The 23297-nt window shown below is 34.3% G+C and overlaps 1 protein-coding gene across 1 annotated transcript in view; it reads right to left on the bottom strand.

Annotated features, from left to right (window-relative positions):
• Window positions 1-647: 647 nt before the first annotated feature.
• Window positions 648-23297, bottom strand: part of EPB41L5 (erythrocyte membrane protein band 4.1 like 5) — a 97928-nt gene continuing 75278 nt past the window's right edge. The window contains exons 19-25 of the mRNA XM_004674720.2: window positions 17795-17923; window positions 15959-16023; window positions 13109-13196; window positions 11422-11496; window positions 7710-7751; window positions 7232-7362; window positions 648-1366 (exon numbers count right to left, since the gene is read on the bottom strand). Coding sequence (XP_004674777.1) covers window positions 1300-1366; window positions 7232-7362; window positions 7710-7751; window positions 11422-11496; window positions 13109-13196; window positions 15959-16023; window positions 17795-17923 — 597 coding nt within the window. The 3' untranslated portion in view covers window positions 648-1299. The remainder of the gene's footprint in view (window positions 1367-7231; window positions 7363-7709; window positions 7752-11421; window positions 11497-13108; window positions 13197-15958; window positions 16024-17794; window positions 17924-23297) is intronic.

The following is a 23297-nucleotide window of genomic DNA, read 5'->3' as shown; positions in this document are numbered from 1 at the left end:
AGAGAACACAACATTTCTATTGTAATGGCAGATGTGAGTTCTGGTGTGGCAGATGTCAGAAACAAAATTTCCCTCTCCTGATTCCCAGTATTTGTTGGTATCTTTGTTTGGATTTTTATCTTCGAAGTTTACAAGTTCCAAATTGATTCAGTTTACGTGAAAGGAAATAGAGCCTATGGTTAAGTAGGTATCCATGTGGAATAGCAAAGCCCAGAGCCTACAAAGGCTGGCACTCCTCCATCTGGCTCAGGAAGAAACGTGGGTGCCTACAGTGTCCAGTGTGTCTTTAACAACTCCTGTTCCTTAAAGGCTGAAAAGTTACAGTGTGAGAAGACAGAGTTGAAAAAAAAAATGACGGTCCATTGATGTCTCTGGGGTTCTTCTCAAGGTTTATCTGTTTTATTTTTATTGTGTTCCAAGGCTATTCTTACCTTGATGTAAACTTGAGTATTAAAACAGTCCAGTAAGCAGTCAAAAGTGGGTCCTCCCAGCCACTACGGCATGAGTTCGATTCCTGGTCAGGGAGTGATCCACATGGCAAGGCAGACCTCTCCTGACCGGCCTGCTGCTCTCCTCAGCAGTGTATTTCAGTCCGTCTTCCTGTTTTGTTCCCCACATTGTCTCTGGTGAATCCTCTTACCCCCCACACCTCTAACCTGTACTCCAGTTCTGTGTGTATAAATAAATAAATCTTTTAAAAAAAGAAGTCAAAAGTATGGGAGACCCTTGAAAATACTGTATTCTAAACTTCCTTTTAGCACTGTAATAATTGTAAAAAGCTACCTAGCCCTTAAGTACTCCCTTGCTAATTTCCTAAATTCATGATTTCCAATCAATGCATGAAAAAGTACAATATTTCTAGTAGGCAGTCATATCAAGGACACTCATCCTTATGCTACAGAGAAATAATATTCAAAAGGCTGTTAACAGAGATGAACTAATCATGAGGCACTTGAACTAACCATACAGCCACTAGGTGGAGCCAAGAGTTTGAAAGACTACAAGACAGGGAAGGTTAATTGCTGTCTTAGAAATTTACAACTTAAATAAAACTATTGAACATGAAAAACCAAATATCTGCATTTGGGCAAATATGCAGTATAATGGAAATTCTTCCAGTTGGACAGAAAATGTAGCTGCCTTTTCACGGCATTTAAGTCAAATCTAAGTGAGTTCTTTTACCCACAAGTAGAGGACAAATTAGTTTCTGAATCCAACACATTCCAGTGGAAACTGATTCCCAGGTAGACGCTGGAGAAAGTGAGGCATTCCAGTCAAAGATGGGAAGAACACAATCCCTTAGAGCTCAGTTGTCAGTAAACACTTCTGCTTCAAGATGGCTTCTTCAGCCAAAACTGGAGCAGAGCTGAAAGGAAGAAAGAATAGGTTGTTCAAACAAACATTTGGGATGGGAACAGCATACATTACTCAACAAGAGTCACATAAAACATGTAGAGAATAGGTTCTAGGCTTAAATGACAATTTAGCATGGAGGAATTTTCTAGATGATTGATACTGATTACTGATACAACTTGAGATGAATTCTAAAGATACCAACTTCCTTTAGATCCTTTAATAAGTAGATCACCAAATATTGGGTTGCTGAAATAGGTGACTGTTTCATTGAATGTGGGTCTTAGGGGTAGAACTATGCTGAGCATGACAGTAGCATACTTAAGAAATTACAAGGAAAGTGCTTCTTTATGTTCCCAGCAGTTATTTGCTTTGTTAGAGCCAAATAAAATATAAAAGTTTATCAACCTTGAATGAGAGCCCAAGGGTCTCTGAAGTAGGCGAAAAGTGTGTATAATTGATGCTAGGACATATCTATTTTGATTTCATAAAATTTTTAAAGTATCAAAATATATGCTATAAATGGCATCATTTATAACATGAAATAAGTACTAGTAGGATTTACATATGAAATAGTAGTCACTTGTAGGACCTCTCCCATTTCTCCTATATAGAGACACTTTCATTTATATGCCTTGGTCTTTTTCTTCACTTTTCTCTGTCCCTGGTTCTCAAAGTGTATTCTCTGGAATTTGTTATAAATGCAAATTCTTCGGTCCAACCCCAAACACCAAATCACAGACTGAGGGTGAGGTCCAGGAACCTGTGTGTCAACAAATCCTCCTAATGGTTCTCATATATAACCAGCAGATGTCCAAACTTCAAGGGATATGTTTCTACAGTTATTTACTACTACTTTCTGTATTTTCAATATTATATGAACAATTTTGACTATGTTAATATTTAGTGTTTATAGTAATTATTCAATTATATATGTTTTGATAACTAAGTATAACTGTGTTATATTTCTTCTTGTACAATTTGTTTTCTCTGGATAGAATATCCACCTTATTCTTGTTGTGACTGCGTAGTCAGTTTTCTATACTTATTTCTAATTTAGAATTAGAACCACTAATTTAGAATAAAGAACCAATAATTTAGAATATAGAACCACTAATTCTTCTGGATACACTTAAACATGCAATATAATTTTAAAAAGTTTACAGTGGACCATCTATTTACATTGTTTTCTTGGCAGTACCCTTCCTGAACTCTGCATCCTCCTCTTCAAATCTTCCTGGGATCCTTTCTAGAGCTGGGCTACCACTGCCCTGAAATTCCCCTCCCTTTGCTTCCAGTATGTCCTGCACCTGCCTCATGGGTCTCATGTCTTCCTTTCTTGGGCAATCACTTTATTTTGATGGAAGATAATCTCCAGTAAGAGGTTTCGTAAGGAAGACCACATTGGATATATATAGTTTGGAGAAACTGTGTTTATATATGTTTTTGATCTTACGTCTCATTGTTTGGTTATAAAACACGATTTTTCCCTCCAGACCTTGAAAGGCACTGCTCTATTATCTTCTAGTTTTCAGTAAAGACCAAGCCTTTGTACGTGCTCTTTCCTCCCCCTTGCTGAAGACTTCTAATCCTTTCTTAACTTTGATACTCTGAAATTTCATAATGTTGTCTATTTCCAGTCTCTTGTCTAGGTACTCAGTAGACCTATCTAATCTAAAAACTCCAGTACTTCTGGGAGATTTTGATTTGGCAATCTTCTCACTTTTATTTACTCTGTTGTTCTAGCTGGATTCTATGCTGGACCTCCTAGATCAATTCTCTAGTTTTCTCTCCCAATTTTCATTCTACTTTTTTGGAGGAAGATTTCCTCAATCTTCCGAACATTCTTTATACTTTAACATGGTTAATAATTTCTAAGAATACTTCTTGTTTTCCGTTTCTTTTCAATTCCCTGTTAATGTTTTATGAACACAGTATCTTCTTCTTACAATACTATCATTTTGTAATTCTTTTTGCTAATCACATTATCTTCATTTCCTATTTTTTTCAGTTTACCTGTTTTGTTCTTTCCTTAAATACCTGATAATCCTTGGTTTTACATTTAAGAGGGAAGTACTGGAATGCTATTTATAGGCTGTGTGTATATGGGTAAAATTTATTAACTGATGGGCTTCTATGTAGTATTATTAGGCAAATTCCTGGCAAGTTAACCAGGGGACCTACAAAATGCTATTTTTTGTGAGCCTGCTCTCTTTGGTTGTTCTGGAGAATTATCCTCTTAGTTTCTCAACTTAGACATTTATACTTGGCCAAGAGCATTCTGGAAGCTGAAAAAGAAAGGGAGATCACATATTTCACCCTTGAGTGTATACTTCTGATTAACCTCCCTTTTTGAAGTTTAATTTAATCCAGCCTAAGTTCCTAAATTAAGTCTTTTTGGCCTGGTCCCTCCATAATCATGTCAGCACAGGTGAGGTGAATTTGGGAAAATATAGATGGGTATGAATATAATCAATTTTCATATTCTCAGTGCTATCTTGCATTCCTATCTTGACAAATATCTGGCACCCCCAATTCCTAAGGCTTCCAAGGCTTCTGCAATATGAAGAGGCTTACACTTTTTAGTCCCTCAGTTTCTATTCTCTACAATTACCAGGCTTAGATTTATCTAAGTTGGATTTCATCTGTTTATCATTTAGCTACTTCTCAAACTTATTGAGGTCTCTTAATTGTTATTGTATCTTCTCCTGCTCTTTGTCCTTGTGATTTTATGCCTTTAAAATAAAATTTTAGCCAAAAGTAAACCTGCACCTGTGAAAAGGACCCAAATCAGGAGTTTACAGTTTGATGATTTTGCAGATTAGAAATAGAACATTACTACAATCCCAAAAGCTCCTTTGGGTTTCTTCTAATCACTAACCACCTGGAGAATAACCATTTTTTGGTTTCTAGGAGTTATGCCTCTTTTGGAACTTTATTTTGCTAACCATTATTATGATGAGGCATCTCTAAGTTGATCCCCAACTCTTGGTATTCACAATGTATGTAAGCTCTTTCCCTTACGCATGGGCAAGACCTATGATTTGCTTTAACCATGAGAAGATAATATAAGTAATAGGATGCCACTTCTGGGATTAGAGCATATAAGACTAACTTCAGCTACTGCTCTTTCAGTTTGCTTACTTTGATGAAGTAAGCAATTATGTTGGAGCAGCCGATGCGGCAAGGGCTGGCTCAGCTAACAACTGAGACCAGCAGTCTAACAACTACAGCATTAGTGTTCTGCCAACAACCATACCTGGAGATCCTTCTTAAGCTGTCCCTTCAGATGAGAACCTAGTCACCACCAACACCCTGCCTGCAGTCTTGTGAGAGAATGAACGAGAGGACATAACTAAGCTATGTCCACAGAAAATGACCACAGAGATTAAAACTATAAACACATGCTGTTTTAAAAATCCTAAAATTTGTGGTAATTTGATACACGGCAACAGCTAACTAATGTAGTTATACAATTAATCTGTGTGGTTATGTTGCAGCTGTAGCTCACTAATTTTCACTGTCATATTAGATTATCTGATTGACTGGTAGTGGACTTTTGGAAAGTTTTCAGCTTGAATTAATATGAATACAACTGCTACAAATATTCTTTTACATGTCTTTTGATATATCACACATATATATGTATGTATATGTATGTACATATGTATTTCTATTTGGTATGTACATAAGAATAAAATCATTTAGTCATTGAGTATATTTAGCTTTAGCAGATGCGACCAAATCTAACCACAGTTGCTCCATTTCTTGACCAACACTTATTACGACTTTTTCATGTAAGTCATTCTGGTGGTATACAGTTGTACCATGCAGTAGTCTGATTAGTTATTCCTCAATTTATTCCTACTGACATGGTAGGCAAGCTGCCTATCATCTTATATGCTTATTGGCCATGTGTATATTGCCTTGCAAATTTTTATTCAAATCCCTGGCCAATGTTTCTATTGAGATTTTTTTTCTAATTTTCAAGAAATCTGTCTGGATATAAGTACTTTGACAGAAGAGGTGTGGATAGCAGGCAGGATGGGAAAAAGTGACAGTGTTTTCTCCCACTCTGGCTTTCCTTTTCATGCTCTTGAAATTTTATCTCTTGATTAATAGACATTCTTGAAACAATTCAAGTTATCCATTTTTCCTGTATGATTATTTTATAGCCTGTTCAAAAAAAAATTTGCCTTTCCAAGATCACAATGATGTTTGTCTATATTTTCTTTTAAAAACGCTATTATTTGGGGCCTTCCTGGTAGCAGAAGGAGCTAAGACTTAGCACTATGAAGCTATCCACAGCCACTACAGCACAAATTTGATCCCCAGAGAGGGAGCTGACCCACATGGTGCAGCACATCTCTCCTGTCTCACCCACTGCTCCCCTCAGCAGTGTATTTCAGTAGATTTGCCTGTTCTGCTCTCCACTCTATCTGGTGAAACCTCTCACTGGTCTAGGCGCCAGTTTTTATATGCATAAATAAATATTGTTTAAGAATCGTATTATTTGAAGTTTTTTTTTTTATATAGCTAGAGCTACAACTGATCTAGATTAGATTATTGTGTATGGCATGAAGCTGAGTCAAGATTTTTTCCCCAAATATTTAACTTGTTCACCTGATTTACTGAAAGACCACTCTTTCTTCTTTCTTTCTTTCTCCACAGTACTATATACCATTATGTTTTTGCTTTTTTTTTTTTTTTTTTTAATCAGGTATATCTTCTGGTTTGTTTCTGGAGTCTATCTTGTTTCACTGATTACTTTACCATTTTTGATCTCTCTAAATCCTTTATAACTACTTAGCATTGGCTTTGGGAAGGAGTGAAAGACAGGCTTGTGCTCCATCTGTAATTTATTTTGAAGTCCTTAAGAGCTTGTATTTTATTAAGTAAAGTCAGTAACAAAGCTTTATCACCTGATCCTCTACAAATAACTTTTTTTTATATTGGCTACAGTAAAATTCAGATTTGGTAGCCAAACCTTTAGAAAAATAACCTATTAAATCTGTACTGAGTGTTAATCCGCAAATGTCAACTACATTTGCGGATTCATGGCAGATTCATGTTGTCTTGTCCCCTTGTCCTCAGTGCCAGATATAATCAATGCCTAGTACATGCCTGGTACATAACAGACATTCAGCAAGTGTTTTTGAGCACATAATCATATTACTTTAAAAACTATGGAGATAAAAGAACAATTTAAATATTCAACTACAAATTTCTCACAAGTTGATCACCTATAATTTTTCCTCCAAGAGGGGAGGGAGGTGAGAAACAGCAGATATAATCAGGAAAAAGTCTGAGGTGAGAATGAAAGTAATTATAATTTTTTTTTTTGCAAAATATACAGTTTAGGTCCTAAAAACATGTTAAAGAGCTACTTGCTGAACAAAGGCTTTTTGAGTTTGTCTGTTGCAAGCATTATTTTGAAATTTACTTGCAACAGATTTCAGTAAAAGCTTTCTTTGTTTTTATGTCCCAAGCTTTCACTTTGAAAAATCTCCTTCTATACCCTTATTTGCACCTCTTCACCTGTATTGATGGATAACATAGTAATATTAAAGCATGAAATGATATGAAAAGATACAAATGAATTTGAAGAAAAAAAATTTGAAGGTAGGACTGTTAACACCAGTAGCTAATGAAAACCTCATTAATAAAACCCAGTAAGGTCTACCTCATAATTTTGTAAAAAAAATTGCTATTTACAAAAATTAAAAAAAAAAAACACTTCTAAATATAAAAGATTTATCCAAGTTTCAATTAAGTTAATTAAATAATTGATATTATTGTTTTAAACATAGTGAATTCTATTATTTTTTTCCCTCCTAATGAATGCCTAAGAACTATGACTGAGAAATAATTTCCTAACCTGGTCACAGCATCCACCAAGAATGGTGCTGGGGGAGAGATGAGTGAGATGACTTCGCTGTTACCGTGTCCTTCCTTCCCGGTCAAGGATGATCCATTTCCTGCAAGTTCATGGGAAAGGATACTGCTCTGCTGAGGAGAACACACAACGCGTCTAAGTAAAAGTGACAAAAGCTGCCTGACATTCAGCACTTCAGCTCCAAATCATCATTCTCTGGTCATCATGGTAGTATAAAAGACTAATTTTGATGATGTTGGTTGTTGTGTTTTACTTTTTGCCATTCTTTACCTACGATTTTTATTTTCTGTTTGGATTGTTAAGCATTTACACACAGAAAGATTAAATCACTAGCTTGAAGCCATTAAGTTCAGTTAACAAAACTCTGATAGTGACTTCACATTTCTAAGGAAAAACAAGAACCTGATGGTTCACTCTGCAACGGTGAGCAAAAGAAAAAATACAAATATCGTGAACTTACTGGTACAATCCACCGGGGTGTAATCATGGATGTTGAAGATATCTAAAATAAATACATGCATTTATTTTTAGAGAATACTGACTTATTTTCATAATTATACTCAAAATTTTCTTCTGATATTAAATGCACTGTGTGCTAAGAGGTAGTTCTTACTGGTTCCATTTTAGCTGGCATGGACTTCTGAGTCCAAGATCCTTTTTAATAATATATATGCTATATATATGTGTGTGTATGTGTGTGAACACTTTCTTTATAATATATTTATGTAATATATATGTATATATGTGAGTATGTATGTGTGTGTGTGTGTACATATATATATATAATGACCTTGGGAATCTCTTTAATCTAAAATTTTACTTACTCTAAGAAAGCTAAAACTATGTTGGACTTCCCCCCACCCCAGTATCATTTAACATTTTATAACATTTTATTTCCTGAAATGTCACTTAATTGCAAATAATCATAGTCTTCTTGGTTGCATCAACCACAAAAGAAGAAAAAATCTCAACTACAAAGTTACTAAACAACAAGTTACTGAAAGACTTTTAGACTAAAGAGTAAATCAAACAAAAGTTAAAAAGCACTTCAAGATGAACAAAAATACCCAAGCTACAGAATTGATGAAGTGAAGCATAAGCAGTAGCCAGAGGGCAGTAAACCGAATATATAGGCTCACACCAAGAAACACAAAAGATCTCAAATAGATAACCTAATCTTCTACCTGAAGGAACTAGAAAACAAAGCACAAATCAAACCAACTCCAGGAGAAGGGAGGAACAAATAAAAATTAGAGTAGAAACAAATGAAACAAATCAAGCAGACAGTACAAAAGATTGATGAAACCAAGAGCTAATTCTATGCAAAGATAAAATAGACAATGCTCTAGATAGACTCACTAAGAAAAAAAGAAAGAAAACTCCAGTAGAAAGTAACAGAAATATATCATGAAGATGTGGTACATATACATAATGGAATATTACTCAGCAATCAAAAAAGATAAACTCATGTAATTTGTGGCAACATGGATCGAAATGGAAGAGATCATGTTTAGTGAAGTAAGTCAGAAAGAAAAAGAAAAATACTGGATGGTTCACTCATAGCAGGAAAGTAAGGGATCAGGAAAAAAAAATGTAATTGTAATGAAGTAAAAATTAAAACCAACAAACACCTATCAACCAGAGACATTCTACTGGGTCGGAGTAAGGAGTAGGGGGTGGAAAGAGCCCACAGGAATATGGTGAACTGGAAAGTCCATGGGGATTTGAAAAAGTATACATTGTACAAAAATGAAGAATGATGTAAAAAGTATTAAATTAAAAGAAGTAACAGAAATGACAGAGAAGTTACAACAGATATCATAGACACACACTTGATCATAAAAGACTACTGTGAACATCTTTATGCCAACAAATTGGAAAATCTAGAAGAAAACAGACAAATTCTGTGAGACTGAAGCATGAAGAAATAGAAAATATTAACAGAACAATTATAAGTAAGGAAATTGAAACAGTTATCAAAAGTTTCACAAAAGCAAAAGTTCAAGAACAGATGGTTTCATCAGTGAATTCTACCAAACCTTCAAAGATGAACTAATATCTGCCCTTCTCAAACACTTCCCAAAAATTGAAGAGGGCATACTTCCAAATACATTCTATGAGGCCAACATCACTCTGATACCAATACCTGACAAAGACATCATTAAAAAGGAAAGTTACAGACCAATTTCCATGATGAACATATGCAAAAATATTCAATAAAATCTTTACAGCCCAATTTCAACAAAACATTAAAAGACTCATACACCATGATCAAATAGGATTTATTTCAGGTATGTAAAGGTGGGTTTAATATATACAATTCAAATAAAGTAATTCATGGCAGCAAAAGGAAAGTCAAAAATCATATAAACATATCAATAGTGCAGTGAAAGCATATAAAATTCAGATATCTCTGTTTGAGAAAACCCTTAAAATATGGGGATGGAAGGAATTTCCAACAAAATAAACATCATGTATGACAAATACAATACAAAGATGCTCTTGTCACCACTACTGCTCAACATAGTATTAGAAGTCTTAGCTGAGCAATTAGGTAAGAAAAACATAAAGTGACTCCAAATTGGGAAAGAAGTAAAACTATCCGTTTGCAGAAGACACTGTAATATACATTGAAAACAAACTACAAGAAACAATAAATCAGGAAAGTGGCAGGCTACAAAATAAAAAAAAAAAAAGTGTTGTATTGCTATATCAAACAATGAGCTAAAAGAAAGAAATCAAGGTAACAGAAAGAATTAAGTGCCTAGGAATAAACTTAACAAAGGTGGTGAAAGAACTAACTATACAATGAAAACTGTGAAATAAAAGACAACACAAGGAAGCACAAGGAAATTTTTGCAAATCACACATCTAATAAGCAGCTAATATACAGGGCCTCCCTGGCGGTACAAGGGGTTAAGTCTCAGCACTATCAAATAATCAGCAGCCACTGCAGTTCCATCCCCAGCCAGGAAGGTGACCCACATGGTGCAGAAAAAGAGTAAATGGGGAATGGGATCAAAAAATGGGGTGGTAAAGGTGCACGGGACTATGGTGATGACATATGGGTGAATTGCTGTGAGAAGTCCATGGGGATTACAACCAAGATGGAAAAAGGCACAAAATGAAGAAGGATGTAAAAAAAAAAAAAAAAAAAGTAAATGTACAAATTCCTTTTCCAGGCTTCAGTCATCTTGCATTAATCTTTGAAGTTATCTCTTTTGTCTATTTAAATGATTACTATAGCTCACTAATGCCACTGTCCCTTTTGTTTTTTGCCTGCTCACTTTTCCATACTGGTGACTTTTATCCTTGGGCAGTCTCTGTTTATTGAGCCAATCAGCTGGTTCCTTAGGGGTATTTCCCAGACTACATCTGCATCACTTGAAAGATTTCAGAAATTCAACTTCTCAAGGTCCATTGCACATACATCAACTCAGCAATCTTTGTTTTAATATACCCTCCGGGGGTTCTATACACCCTAAATTTGAAAACAAAAGATCTAAGCAAACATCTACTACCATAAAGAGTACCACCTCTACTTCCAAGCAATTAGACATATAGTTTCTACAGCAATTCCTGTACTCATAACATACTAAATGAATTATTTGGATACTGCTCTTCCCAAATAGATTATATGTCCCTTGGAAGAAGAAACTATTTCTTATTTATATTATGGTTGTATACTGCTGTAGTGATCAATATGCTCAGTGTCAATCATTATTTTCTTATTTGTATTATGATTCATACTGCTATAGTGATCAATATGCTCAATGTCAATCATTATTTTCTTATTTGTATTACAATTCGTACTGCTATAGTGATCAATATGCTCAATATCAATCATTCTTATGCTCTCATCTTTTTGTAATTTTTTTTTAACATTAAATATTTCCTTATTGTTTAAATGCTTTAGAAGCTGGCTTATTCTCACATGCTTTCTCTTACGCAGTTTAGTATGGTATTGAATCACAAATTTACAGTAATACATGTTTAATGTACAGAGACACATAAATTCAAACTGGTAGAATTGTAGTGCAGAAAGGTATTGCTATAAACTCTTACTAAATGAAAAACGTTTACTAAATTGGCTAGAGGCAAAAACTGAAAGCTAACAGGACATTTTTCAAAACAGAAATGTGTTTCCATCTTGTTGTTTTAAGCATATTTACCTGAGGTGTAACTGTGTGGTCAATTAGATTCTCAGTTAGAGACAAAAGCAAGGCATCCAATTCATCTGTAGCTTCCTAGGGAAGACACAGTAAATATATTGCATAACTGGCACAGTCTTCATCAATGGTTTTTTCAACATCCTCTCAACTGATAATTCTGATCTAGGCCTGGCTGATGTTAACCTTACACAAACAGGATGTTCTGGAATTTTGTATTAGTGACTGACTTTCATATGCAAAGGAACACAAACTATAACTTTAAAGTGTTTTGTGAATTTACATGTAGTTATTCTTTTAATCAATCAAAATCTGGGTAATATTAAGACTGTTCTGGCTCTTGGCTGCTAGGCTACATGAGAGAGGTAAAAGATTCAGCACAGGAGATGCAAATTCTAGATGTATGAGTGCTTCACTGTGGAATACAATACGAACTTCTACTCAGAAATGTTAATTAACATTTTTATTTAATTAGCACTTGAAGTATTCTACAGGGCACACAGATCTATATTGCTCTGTGTGTGTTGTGTGTATTGGAAGGGAAGGTCAAATTTAAAAAGATAAAATTCTAACCTGGAAAAAATACAGTGGTCTAGCACTTAACCAAAAATTGCATTTCCATCTACCTGCCTTTAGGACACAGTGAATCTCCTGCTTACATTTCAATATTCAACTTAACTTTAATCACACATGTGAAATAAAGGTTCTCTATGTATCTCTGTCCAATTCCATCTGCTCCTACCCTGTGACTTGGGTGAGTTGCCCCAACAGCGTGTGCATATATCCTACAACAATGCATTACAATTCTCTCTCCTAATAACTACAAGGAATTTGCAAGAAGAATCCATGATAAATTCATACATATATTTGAATTTTCAAGTCTAACATGCTATCTGGTACATATTACATATGCAATAAATCTTTGAATTAAATGTTCTTTGTTCCAAAAACATCTCAGGTCATGGTCAAAGATGTCAAAGTATGTGTATCGTGTGTGTGTATTTATCCTTTCTTGAATTTTAATTTGAAGAAAGGATAGTCCTAGTTGTAGGAATCTTGTTTTGGATTTTTTTTTTAAAACACATAAGTCTAAAAAATTATACACCTTACTGTTAATTACATACTACCTTTGAGTAATGGGAATACCAGTGATTTTATTTCTTTAATTAAATATTTGCCAAATTTCTACAATAGATTCACTTATGCAATAAAACACCAAAATGGCTAATGTTAATTTGCAAGCATAGATTATACTCAACTTGCAAATTAAAATATTTATTGCCGTAGTGGTGTATTTCTATGATTTCTGAGCTGGTAAAGATGTGCAAATGGTTACAAGAAAGGCAGGAGTTGGGATAAGCTGGTTATACTGTAATATACTTTTAACAATAGTGTGCTGTTGCTACAGAAAATTTACTTCCATCAATATTTATTTATTGTCTACTATATGACATATACTGTTTGAGACACTAGGGAAGCATTGTTATGTTTCCAAAGGCAACGGGCACAAAAATACAAACAACACAAAAATTGGAGGGATACAATACTAAGAATCTCCCTATAATACGGAGCTTCAATGTTTTTATTGGTCCTTAAGTTCTGGTGTGGATCAAATACATCCTTGATGATATTACAGGATTTAACTCAGAATTATCTTTGAAGAAACTTTTTAAAAAAAATGTATTCTAACCTTTAGAACAGAGCCATTTCCCACAGGTGTATGTATCAGAGCAAGACAATCTTCAGGAAGTGGCACATTATTCTCATTTGATACAACACTAAAAGAAAATGACAAATTCATGTCATGGAGAAACTATACAGGCATAGATTCATGGTGGGGAAGAGAAATTACAACTTATAGGGTGTATAACAGCAGTCAGTGTTGTATACATGCCTCTGGAAACCCTGCCTCACTCCCATGCAACAGTTTTTACATCTACGTCACACACATTCACAGATGGATTAGAATGACAGACTACGTTCCCTATCTCCTAAATCTCAGTGAAACAACAGAAAAGATTATCTTTAAATATAAAAAAACCATGACTTTAGAGTCAAGAAAGCATACCAGTTCAGAAACTTTTCAGGATATCTTGATAGACACAAAAGGTAACATTATTGAGTGACTTCATTTTATGAGCTGTCCAGAGTATGTGTGTGTATATATATATATATATATAATATACATAGTATACATATATATAAATTTATGTAATTTATATAATTTATAATATATATAAATTCAAAAGAGGCAGAAGAGAGGATGAATGAAAAAAAGACAAAAATTTTTTAAATTTAATAATATGGAAAGAAGAAACAGAGATGTGAGAGTTAAGTCTTTCTCCTTAACTAAGAAACAGTTCATATCTGAAATTGTTAATAAGCTCCTTTACACATGTATGATTTAGAATTATGGAGTTAAGTAAATCACAGAAGAAACAGCAAATAGGATCTAAATTGGTTCACTTGAAAAGAGAGGATAGAGAAGTAAGGATGTGTGTGTGGGTAGGGAATATTTTTTGTTATCAGTACTCTTCTATTTGACTTTCAAAACTATGGGCAGTATCATTTTGATTAAGAATTATTTTTTTCAAATAAGGATAACACATTATAACATTTAATAGGAGAGAAACAGTCATCTAGAATTCAAGTCTGAGTGAAGTAATAAAACATGCTTGTTTACATATACTTTTAATTCTTATAGTCCTATAAAATCTAATTCAAAAGCTACCAATGGAGTAACCAGTATTAGCTCTACTAGCTACACTTGTGCTCATGATAACAATAACCTTATTTAAATGGAACACTTAAATTTTTTAAATGATTATAATAAGTTAAAAAACAAAATTAAGTGTCATATTTAATCGCGAAAAAAATTAATGGGCAACATTTATATAAATCAGATACATTCTTCAGGGAAGGAGGAGGGAGAAGGCGTGAAACATCGGCAGAAGGAAGAGCACACGACACTATGGTACAGGGGTGAACTGGTGGAGGGAGTTTTATGGAGACTATACCTGAGAGGAGAAAGCACACATACATTGTATCTATGATGTAAAACAGATATAAAATAAAAAATAATTTTAAAAAGCTAAATCAAAAAGAAGCAGATAATGGACTAATGGTTACTAGGTGCATGAATATCGAGCCATCAGAAGGAAGAAGACAGGAAAGTGGAATGACTGCAAATAGACTGGTGTTTCTTTTAGGGTTAATGATAGTATTATAGATTTATTAGTGGTAATGGTTACAAAATTTTGTCAATGTATCAAAAATCACTGAATTACACACTTTTAAATAATAGATTTTATGGTATGGGAATTAAAATTAATAAAAAAAGAAAGATGGCCTAAATTTACCATAGCAAAATGAAGATAAAGACTGATTTAACTTGTACACAAACATGTATTATGTAATTTACATAGTTTACTCAGTATTTGTAATTTTCCTTTTCTACAAAGGGCATATAGCAGTAATATGGCACAGTATGGGGAAAAACAACAGATTAACAGAAAAAGAAAATATCTAGAAGTAGATTCAAATTTACACCAGAACTCAGCATATCTTAAAGGATATGTTTCAAGTCTTTGGGGGAAAACAGACATTAAAAGTATCAATAGCCATCTAGAAAAAGAAATCTGGAAGTAAGATGGTATATATTCTAGGCTCTTTCTAACATCAATACCTCAATATAAGTTCTAATGAACAACTTGGCAGTCTTAAAACTCATCTCTTTGTAAAACTAAATAAGTAATTTTTGATAAGATTATTTTAAGAATAATAGCATTAAAAATGCTATTATTGGGCCAACTGATTTATTAGAATTAAAAAGTTAAATTGTAATTCCAGTTTTGTTTACCCTGATGACCAATTAGTAAGCTTGATGAACATTAACTGTAAAGTCCTATATACAAACCATGCTATATGCTTAAATGCTATAAGGTTTTAGTGTCTGTAATTAAGTAAGATTAATCAGAAGACTCTACATTAAGTTTTGAATGATGAGAAAAGAAAGACATTCACTCATTAAGTTTTAAAACCAAGGGAAGAATACTGTATACAGTGATGAATGGTACAGAGCAGGGGATAAAAGCTTTGCCAGACAAATAAATAGCATAATAGTCATTAAAGAAAAGAGAAGCAGAAAGAACCGAGAGGAACAACAAAGAAATTTGCTCAAGTAATGTTGAGAGTCCACAGTAAGTAGGTTTATCAGAATAAGGCCAGTGACGACAGGATGGCATTTAAGTGAACCACCATATCTAAGAGAAATAATACCCATTTTATAAGATTAAAAGTATTTTAAAAGTTGTTTTTGCTTTGCAGTTTGAGTCAGTTGAAGAAGAACAGAATATAATTACACTAAAAGGAATATCTTCAAATAAGTGAACACTAGGCAGTTACATAATATATAGAAAAGAGGGGATTCAAGTTATTTTTCAAATGATACCCTCAAAGGAAGTAGTAATACATTAGGGACAAGGAAAAAAACCCATGGAAAGAACAAGCATCGACTTTATGCCATCTCCTTAGAATGTACCTGCTTGTGACAGCATCCTGAATATTGGCATTCTTATGACTTAATAAACTATCTTCTCTTGTAACCTAAGAAAATCAAATTAAAAAAAGTTAAATTTTTGTTGAGGATAACAAAACAAGAAATTTATAATTCTTTTCATTAAAATAGAAATACCAGTTTTAGTTCAAAAAAGTAGTAATCATACCTTATCCATGAAAACATCAGCACTAGAGCAAGAGCAGTCCTAACCCTGTACCCAAGTTAACAGTTCATGTTTTCATTTCAATGTCTAAACACTAATTCACAAGCTTTACTAACAGCTCTCAATTATTTAATGCACCAGAAAAAGTCAATGCCAGAAAATTCCAACTTTACATGATAAAAAGAAGAAATTGATGAAGCTGTATATTTGGATTTTAATTTTCCCCAAGGAATACCTCATAAAAAACTTTCAGTCCATTTTCCCTTCAATTTTATATTGAATATCATTTACACAGAATAAATTACATACATTTTTAATCTACAGTTTAATACATTAATATATATAATACATTAATACATTTTAATACATTAAAATAAATAAATAAATACATACACACACACACACACATACTACCACATGTGGTAGTGTGGCTGAGTGGTCTAAAAAAATAGATATAGTACCGCTATAATCAACATATACAACATTTCTCCTATCTCCCCAAAACGCCCCTCGAGTTTTCAATATGTAGCCCCATCAGAAACCCTTAGACATGGCAAACAGTGATCTGTGTAGTCTCATGTGGATGGAATTATAATACCCATGTTCTGGGTTTGATTCTTTAGAGTAACATGATGTTTCTGAAATTTACTCATGGTGTTGTATGTATTACTAATTCATCCCTTTTTATGTGCTGAACAGCATTCTACTTTGGGATATACCATGATTGTTCTGTTTACTTACTAATAGTTGGTTTGGTTTCAGTTTCTTTAGCTATTACAAAGAAAGCTGCCCTCATACTATTACCTGTGTAAACAAAAGTTTTTATTTTTCCTTGATGAAGATCTAAAAGTGTAACTGTTAGACTCACATGGTAAGTCTGTTTACTACCATGCCAAACTCTTTTCTAAAGAGCTTACAACATTTTATATTCTTACTGAATAGGTGAGTATGATCTGCTTATCTTTTGTTACAGAATTTTAAGTCTATGTTTGAGAAGGTCTGTAATTTCTTTTCTTGTAATATTTTTGTTTGGTTAGGGTATGGTGGTTAATATGAGTCTCACAAAATAAGTTGCTCCCTCCTCCTCTACTGTCTGAGAATGTATAACTGCCTCTAATTTCCTTAAGATTCATCAGTCCTAGATTTTTCATCTTGGGGGAGATTTTTAAACAATAAAGCAAAAATATAGGGCTATTCAGCTTTTTCTTACTCCAAAATCAGTAACAGCCAACCTATAATTGAAATGTAAAATAATGACAAATATTACTACTACTGCTACTATCTCATGCAGTCTCAACACCAGGCTCAACACTTATGTTCAATATGTGCCAGGTACTATTCCATGTCCTTTACATTTATTATCTTCTTTCATCCTTATAACCCACCATTATCCTACTTAAGACATAATGAAACTGAGCCTCAAATAAATTAACTTTTCAAGAATTGAAGCTAATAGGTGGGAAATAGAAGTGGAATTTGAATTCAAGCTAATTCTGGAGTCAGTAGTGCCACATTTTGTATTTATTCTTATATTCAAACACTACATTTTATGTTTATGTTGATGAGAAAAAGAGAGTGAATAAAAATATGAACGATATTTTTAAAGTACTCAGTTTTTTACTTCACCAGGACTATCTCTATTAAATGCAGCTTACCTTATGCACTGCTTCTACTTGAGCCTTCAAAATATTACTCTTCAAGTCAGGAGGAACTCTCCTGGCATTCAATCCTGGGCTCTCAATAACATTATTAAGGCATTTCTCAGTCAACTTCACCACTTCCTCCTAGATATTAAAAATAGATGGCAAATAACTGATAGGCTATAGTTATACAGAAATAGGAAAGGAACTGATGAAAGTTAATATTCAGACAACCAAAAAATCATGTCTAAAGCAGCAGTATCTATTATAGGAAGAGTCAACTTCTACATGTGGTTTCAAGCTAAGGCCCAATAGTAACAAATATGAAATATGAACTGATAGGAACCACTATAAATCACCTAACCAATTTCTGGTCTTAAGAAACTGGGTTATTATACCATTTAGACAAATTCCTGAAATAAACCGCACACAGGACTCACTTTAATAGGAATTTGACTTTTTAAAAACTTCTTATATCCTATAACATCTTTAATCTTACATTCTATGCCATGACTGGCCCCTCTTAATCTAGCTTACTTAGTTAATTGCTATAATTAATTCAGCTGGGTTTTTAGGTTAGGTCCCATAGATTTCCCCCTGTGATTCTGAAGCTTTCACTAGGCTGATGATTGTGTTTGGGGTTATGGTATACAGCCATAAGCAATCATCTCAGACACAGAAATACCAGAATAAAGCACATGATTAGCTAATAAAGATTATAATTAAAACAATGTAAATTAGCTATTATGAAAAGAAATGGGAGGAAGTAGATTAAGAAGTCAATTGAAATTATCTAAACTACAACCCATATTTTACTTAAAATGAAAAACAATGAGTATTGTTATTGTGGTTGCTATTTAACACTGATTTAAATAATCACTTTATTTTCTTAGTCTCAGGTACAGCATTTGTTCTGCGAAACAGGCTAGCTGTCAGGTATGAGATTATATATTGCTCTACTGTCTTGGGTTTGAAAAACTACAATTAACTTAGTATTTCTTAATGCGGTCTCCACATAGATCCACAAATCTGGATGCTCAGCAATATGATTTCAATACATACAGAAGCCTGAGAATCATTACTTTAGACTAAACTATTTATACTTGTACCCTCCTAGTCTTCACAATGGTTCCTATTTGTTAAAAAAAAGTTCCTGTGTTTCCCACTAATTGGGAAAACATTTTCTCACACAAAAGTAGTGACAAAGGACTGATCACAAAAATATACAGAGAATTGATGAAACTCAACAAAAATAAACAACCCCATCAAAAAATGGGCAGAAGAGCTAAAAGGACACTTCTCCAAAGAGGAAATGCAGATGGCCAACAAACATATGAAAAAATGTTCAACATCACTCGTAATAAGGGAGATGTAAATTAAAACCACAATGAGATACCACCTCACCCCAGTGAGAATGGCACATCTTCAAACAACGAGCAACAACAAATGTTGGCGAGGATGTGGAGAAAAAGGAACTCTCCTGCTCTGCTGGTGGGAATGCAAACTAGTACAACCACTATGGAAAACTGTTTGGAGGTTCCTCAAACTGCTAAACATGGAGCTTCCCTACGACCCAGCAATACCACTCTTAGGTATCTACCCAAAAGATACAAAAACACTGATTGAAAAAGATACCTGCACCCCCATGTTTATTACTGCTTTATTTACAATTGGGAAAACATGGAAGCAGCCCAAATGCCCAAAAGTAGATGACTGGGTTAAAAAGATGTGGTACATATATACAATGGAATATTACTCAGCAACCAAAAAAGAGAAACACATGTCTTTTGCAGCAACTTGGATGGAGCTGGAAAAGATCATGCTTAGTGAGATAAGCCAGAAAGAGAAAGAAAAATACCAGATGGTTTCTCGCTCATAACAGGAGTATAGTGGACCAGGCAAGAAAATAACAAAAATAATGAACAACCATTTACCAGAGATATTTTGCGGGGGTGGAGTGGGGAATGGGATCAAAAACAGGGGGATGGGGAGGGAAGTGCACGGGATTATGGTGATAGCACACAGGTGACATGGTGATGGGAAACCCGTGGGGATTACAATTGAGATGGAAAAAAAATGTACAAAATGATGTAAAAATAAACTCTTATAAAATAATAATAATAAAAAAAGTTCCTGTGTTTTTCAATCAGTAGTTCATACCAAATGATTGCACATCTCATTCCTGCGCATATATCTAAAGGAAACAAAGCACTATCTTGGAAGAAGTATCTGCTGTACTCCCATGTTGACGGAAAGATATTCATAGTAGTTAAAGATATAAAAACCATCTAAGTAACCATCCATGGGTGAATGGATACAGAAAATGTGGTACCTGTAATGGAATGTTATTCAGCCATAAAAAAGAAAAAAAATAAGATGAAAAAATGTACAAAATGATGTAAAAATAAACTATTATATAAAAAAATAAAGAAGAGAAAAAATATCCTTCATGTGCAAGCGCATAGATGAACCTAACCATTACACTAAGTGAAATAAGTCAGGCACAGAATGGAAAATACTGTAAGATCTCACAAGTGAAATATAGAAAAAAGTCCAACTCATAGAAACAGAGTAGAGTGGTGGTTACCAGAGACTTGGGGATAGGGAGATAGGGAGAGGCTGGTAAAGGAAACAGACTTTTAGTTATGAGTAAGTTGTGGGACTCTAGTGTGGTAGCTATAGTTAACTATACTGTATTGTACACTTAAATATGATGAGGAAGTAAATCTTAAATGCTCTCATCAAAAAACAAAAAAGGTGTGAGAGATGCAATGTGTTAAATTTGACTGTAGGGATTATTTCATCAGGTTGTACATGTTGACTGTATTACAAGTTTATTTGTCAATTTATCTCTGTAAAGTTGAGGGAAAAATGATGGCTGGTGCAAATGTTATGACATTTTCACAGACAATTATGTTATAGACTTGTGATCCCTTCCTAATCATTGGTATTTGGTACATCATTGGGTTCACCTAGTATTCTGCCTCTGGCATAGGCAGATAATTTTTTCTTCTGCTTATATTAAAAACAACACCAAGAATTCCATACACACATTACAGGTAAAGTATGATATCTATCTGGAAGAAGATTTTACACAGGTACCAAAGGCTTCAAAATGATTCCTATACTTTAACACTTCCACTTCACAGGGAAGAAAACAAAGATGAGTGTAAACAATTATTTATAAGACTTTCAGAGCATTGATTATGACACTGAAATGAACAATAATTTAAATGTCTAATAAGGGATTGAATAATAGTCATAACACATGCATACAATACAACTATTATGTATGATGTACCATCAAAATAAAGATGACTACAATTTTAGTTTTAAAAAGCAGTGCCACTAATTTTTATTTAAAAAAATACACATATCACATTTAAGTGTTGGGACATTTAGATCTTAAAAATGTTAACAACTAAAAAATAATGTTAACAACTTCATGCTTTTTAAAATTTATATTTTCTATAATTATGTATATGTATGATAGGAAAAAAAATCAGTGAATGTAAACTGTGTGTACTGGCTTCAAAATATTTTTACTTGATGTCACACAACTCTAATGGTATCAAATTACTACCCTTCTGATATGTGTGCCTGTATGACTAATATGTCAATAACAGAAGACCAAAAGAATTCAATACCCTAAGTACTCCAAATTAGACCTCATTTGCAGTCCTTATCTGTTGGAGTCAACTTAAGAGCTGTTAAGTGAGTTAGTTTTGGGCCCTTCCTGGTAGTGCAGCGGGTTAAAGCACAGCACTAAGAAGCTAAAGCCACTTCCGCATGAGTTCGATTCCTGTGTGTCCCAGAGGTGACCACATGGCGTGGCAGACCTCTCCTGACCCACCTGCTGCTCCCCTCAGCAGTGTATTTCGTCTGTCTGCCTGTTCTGCTGCCCACTCTGTCTCTGGTGAAGGCTTTCGCCACCCCTGAGCCTCTGGCCTATACCCCAGTTCTGTATGCACAAAATAAATAAATCTTAAAAAAAAATTAGTTTTATTCAGTATGCAATGTTACATGGCAAGTATTGTCAAATATGAATACTTACATTATATTTACATGGGTAAATATTATTATTGTAAGTGCCCTAGAAGGGGTCTTCCCTGATGGCCCAATGGGTTAGGATGCAACCCTGCAAGATGGCTGCAAGCCACTTAAGTGTGAGCTCAATCCGGGCCCTGGAGGTGATCCACATGGCACAGCAGACCTCTCCTGTCTAGCCTGCTGCTCCCCTCAGCAGTGTACTTCCATCAATCTGCTTGTTCTGCTCCCCACTCTGTCTCTGGTGAAGCCTCTCACCACCCATGCACATCTGGCCTGTACCCCAGCTATGTATGCATCAATAAACTTTTTTTTTTAAGTGCCCTAGAAATTGTATAAAATTCCTAAAAGCCTGATAGCTATGTTCTAGGATAATAAAAATTCCTGAAATTATCTTAAAACGTTGTATGTCTCAAAAATAACCAACTCATTATAATGAGTTCTCATCATATCTTTAATAGTGGCATTTTAAAGTTGTTGTCATTGATAGACCACTATTATTTTACACTAAAGCATCTGCAAAAATGAGATTCATGGTAAGAGCCCTACTGAATACTCCTGACTTCTAACTCTACTGGCAGTTACCAGGGATTGAATTTTGTGTACCTATCTCACAACTAAACAAGGCTCAATGTGACATGTGGTCCTTTACAGATGCTGGAGAATTCAAAATCAAATGAACTAGGAAAAGAAGTAGAGCTGACATTGACACAAACTGCTTCTGCCAAGACATGGGATCAAGAAGACTAACGAAGATCCTCTCCATTCCTTTTTCCCTCTTTCACCATCTTCCTAATTCTTATACCATGAAGAACTCTTCTGATTCTCTTGTCTACCTCTTGGCTTGAACTGGCCTGAAAAGAAAATGTCATTGTTGACATCTCAGGCCACTGCAAAAGGGAGAAATCCCACCTTCAAGCTGCTAGGTTTGATCTGATGATGGTGACTCTGTAGGCCCACCCATCACAAACTTTTCGGATTCCAATGCCTCTGTTTCCCTGTAACAAATTCTGTATTTCTCCATTGTCAGACACTCATTTCCCTGTCTGATTAATAACCCCAAACTCCAAGAACCTTTTTCCCAAGCTCTGTACAAAACAAAGGACATAAGGCAAGGATAACCAGAATAAACACACTTGTAGGATCTACATACAAGGTTGCCACTTTTCCAGTTCTGAGCCACACTCCACAAGGAATAACCTGGAGGCACACATGGTTTAAAAGTCATCTCTTTTGAGATATGGTACATATATACAATGGAATATTACTCAGCAACCAAAAAAGAGAAACACATGTCTTTTGCAGCAACTTGGATGGAACTGGAAAAGATCATGCTTAGTGAGATAAGCCAGAAAGAGAAAGAAAAATACCGGATGGTTTTGCTTATAGCAGGAGTATAATGGACCAGGTGAGAAAATAACAAAAATAATGAACAACCATATACCAGAGACATTTTGTGGGGGTGGAGTGG

This window comes from Condylura cristata, unplaced genomic scaffold (genome assembly GCF_000260355.1).
Source record: "Condylura cristata isolate star-nosed mole 26May11 unplaced genomic scaffold, ConCri1.0 scaffold00002, whole genome shotgun sequence".
Classification (NCBI taxonomy): Eukaryota; Metazoa; Chordata; class Mammalia; order Eulipotyphla; family Talpidae; genus Condylura; species Condylura cristata.
Note: the sequence above shows the minus strand (reverse complement) of the source record. Positions and strands in the feature narration are given on the sequence as shown.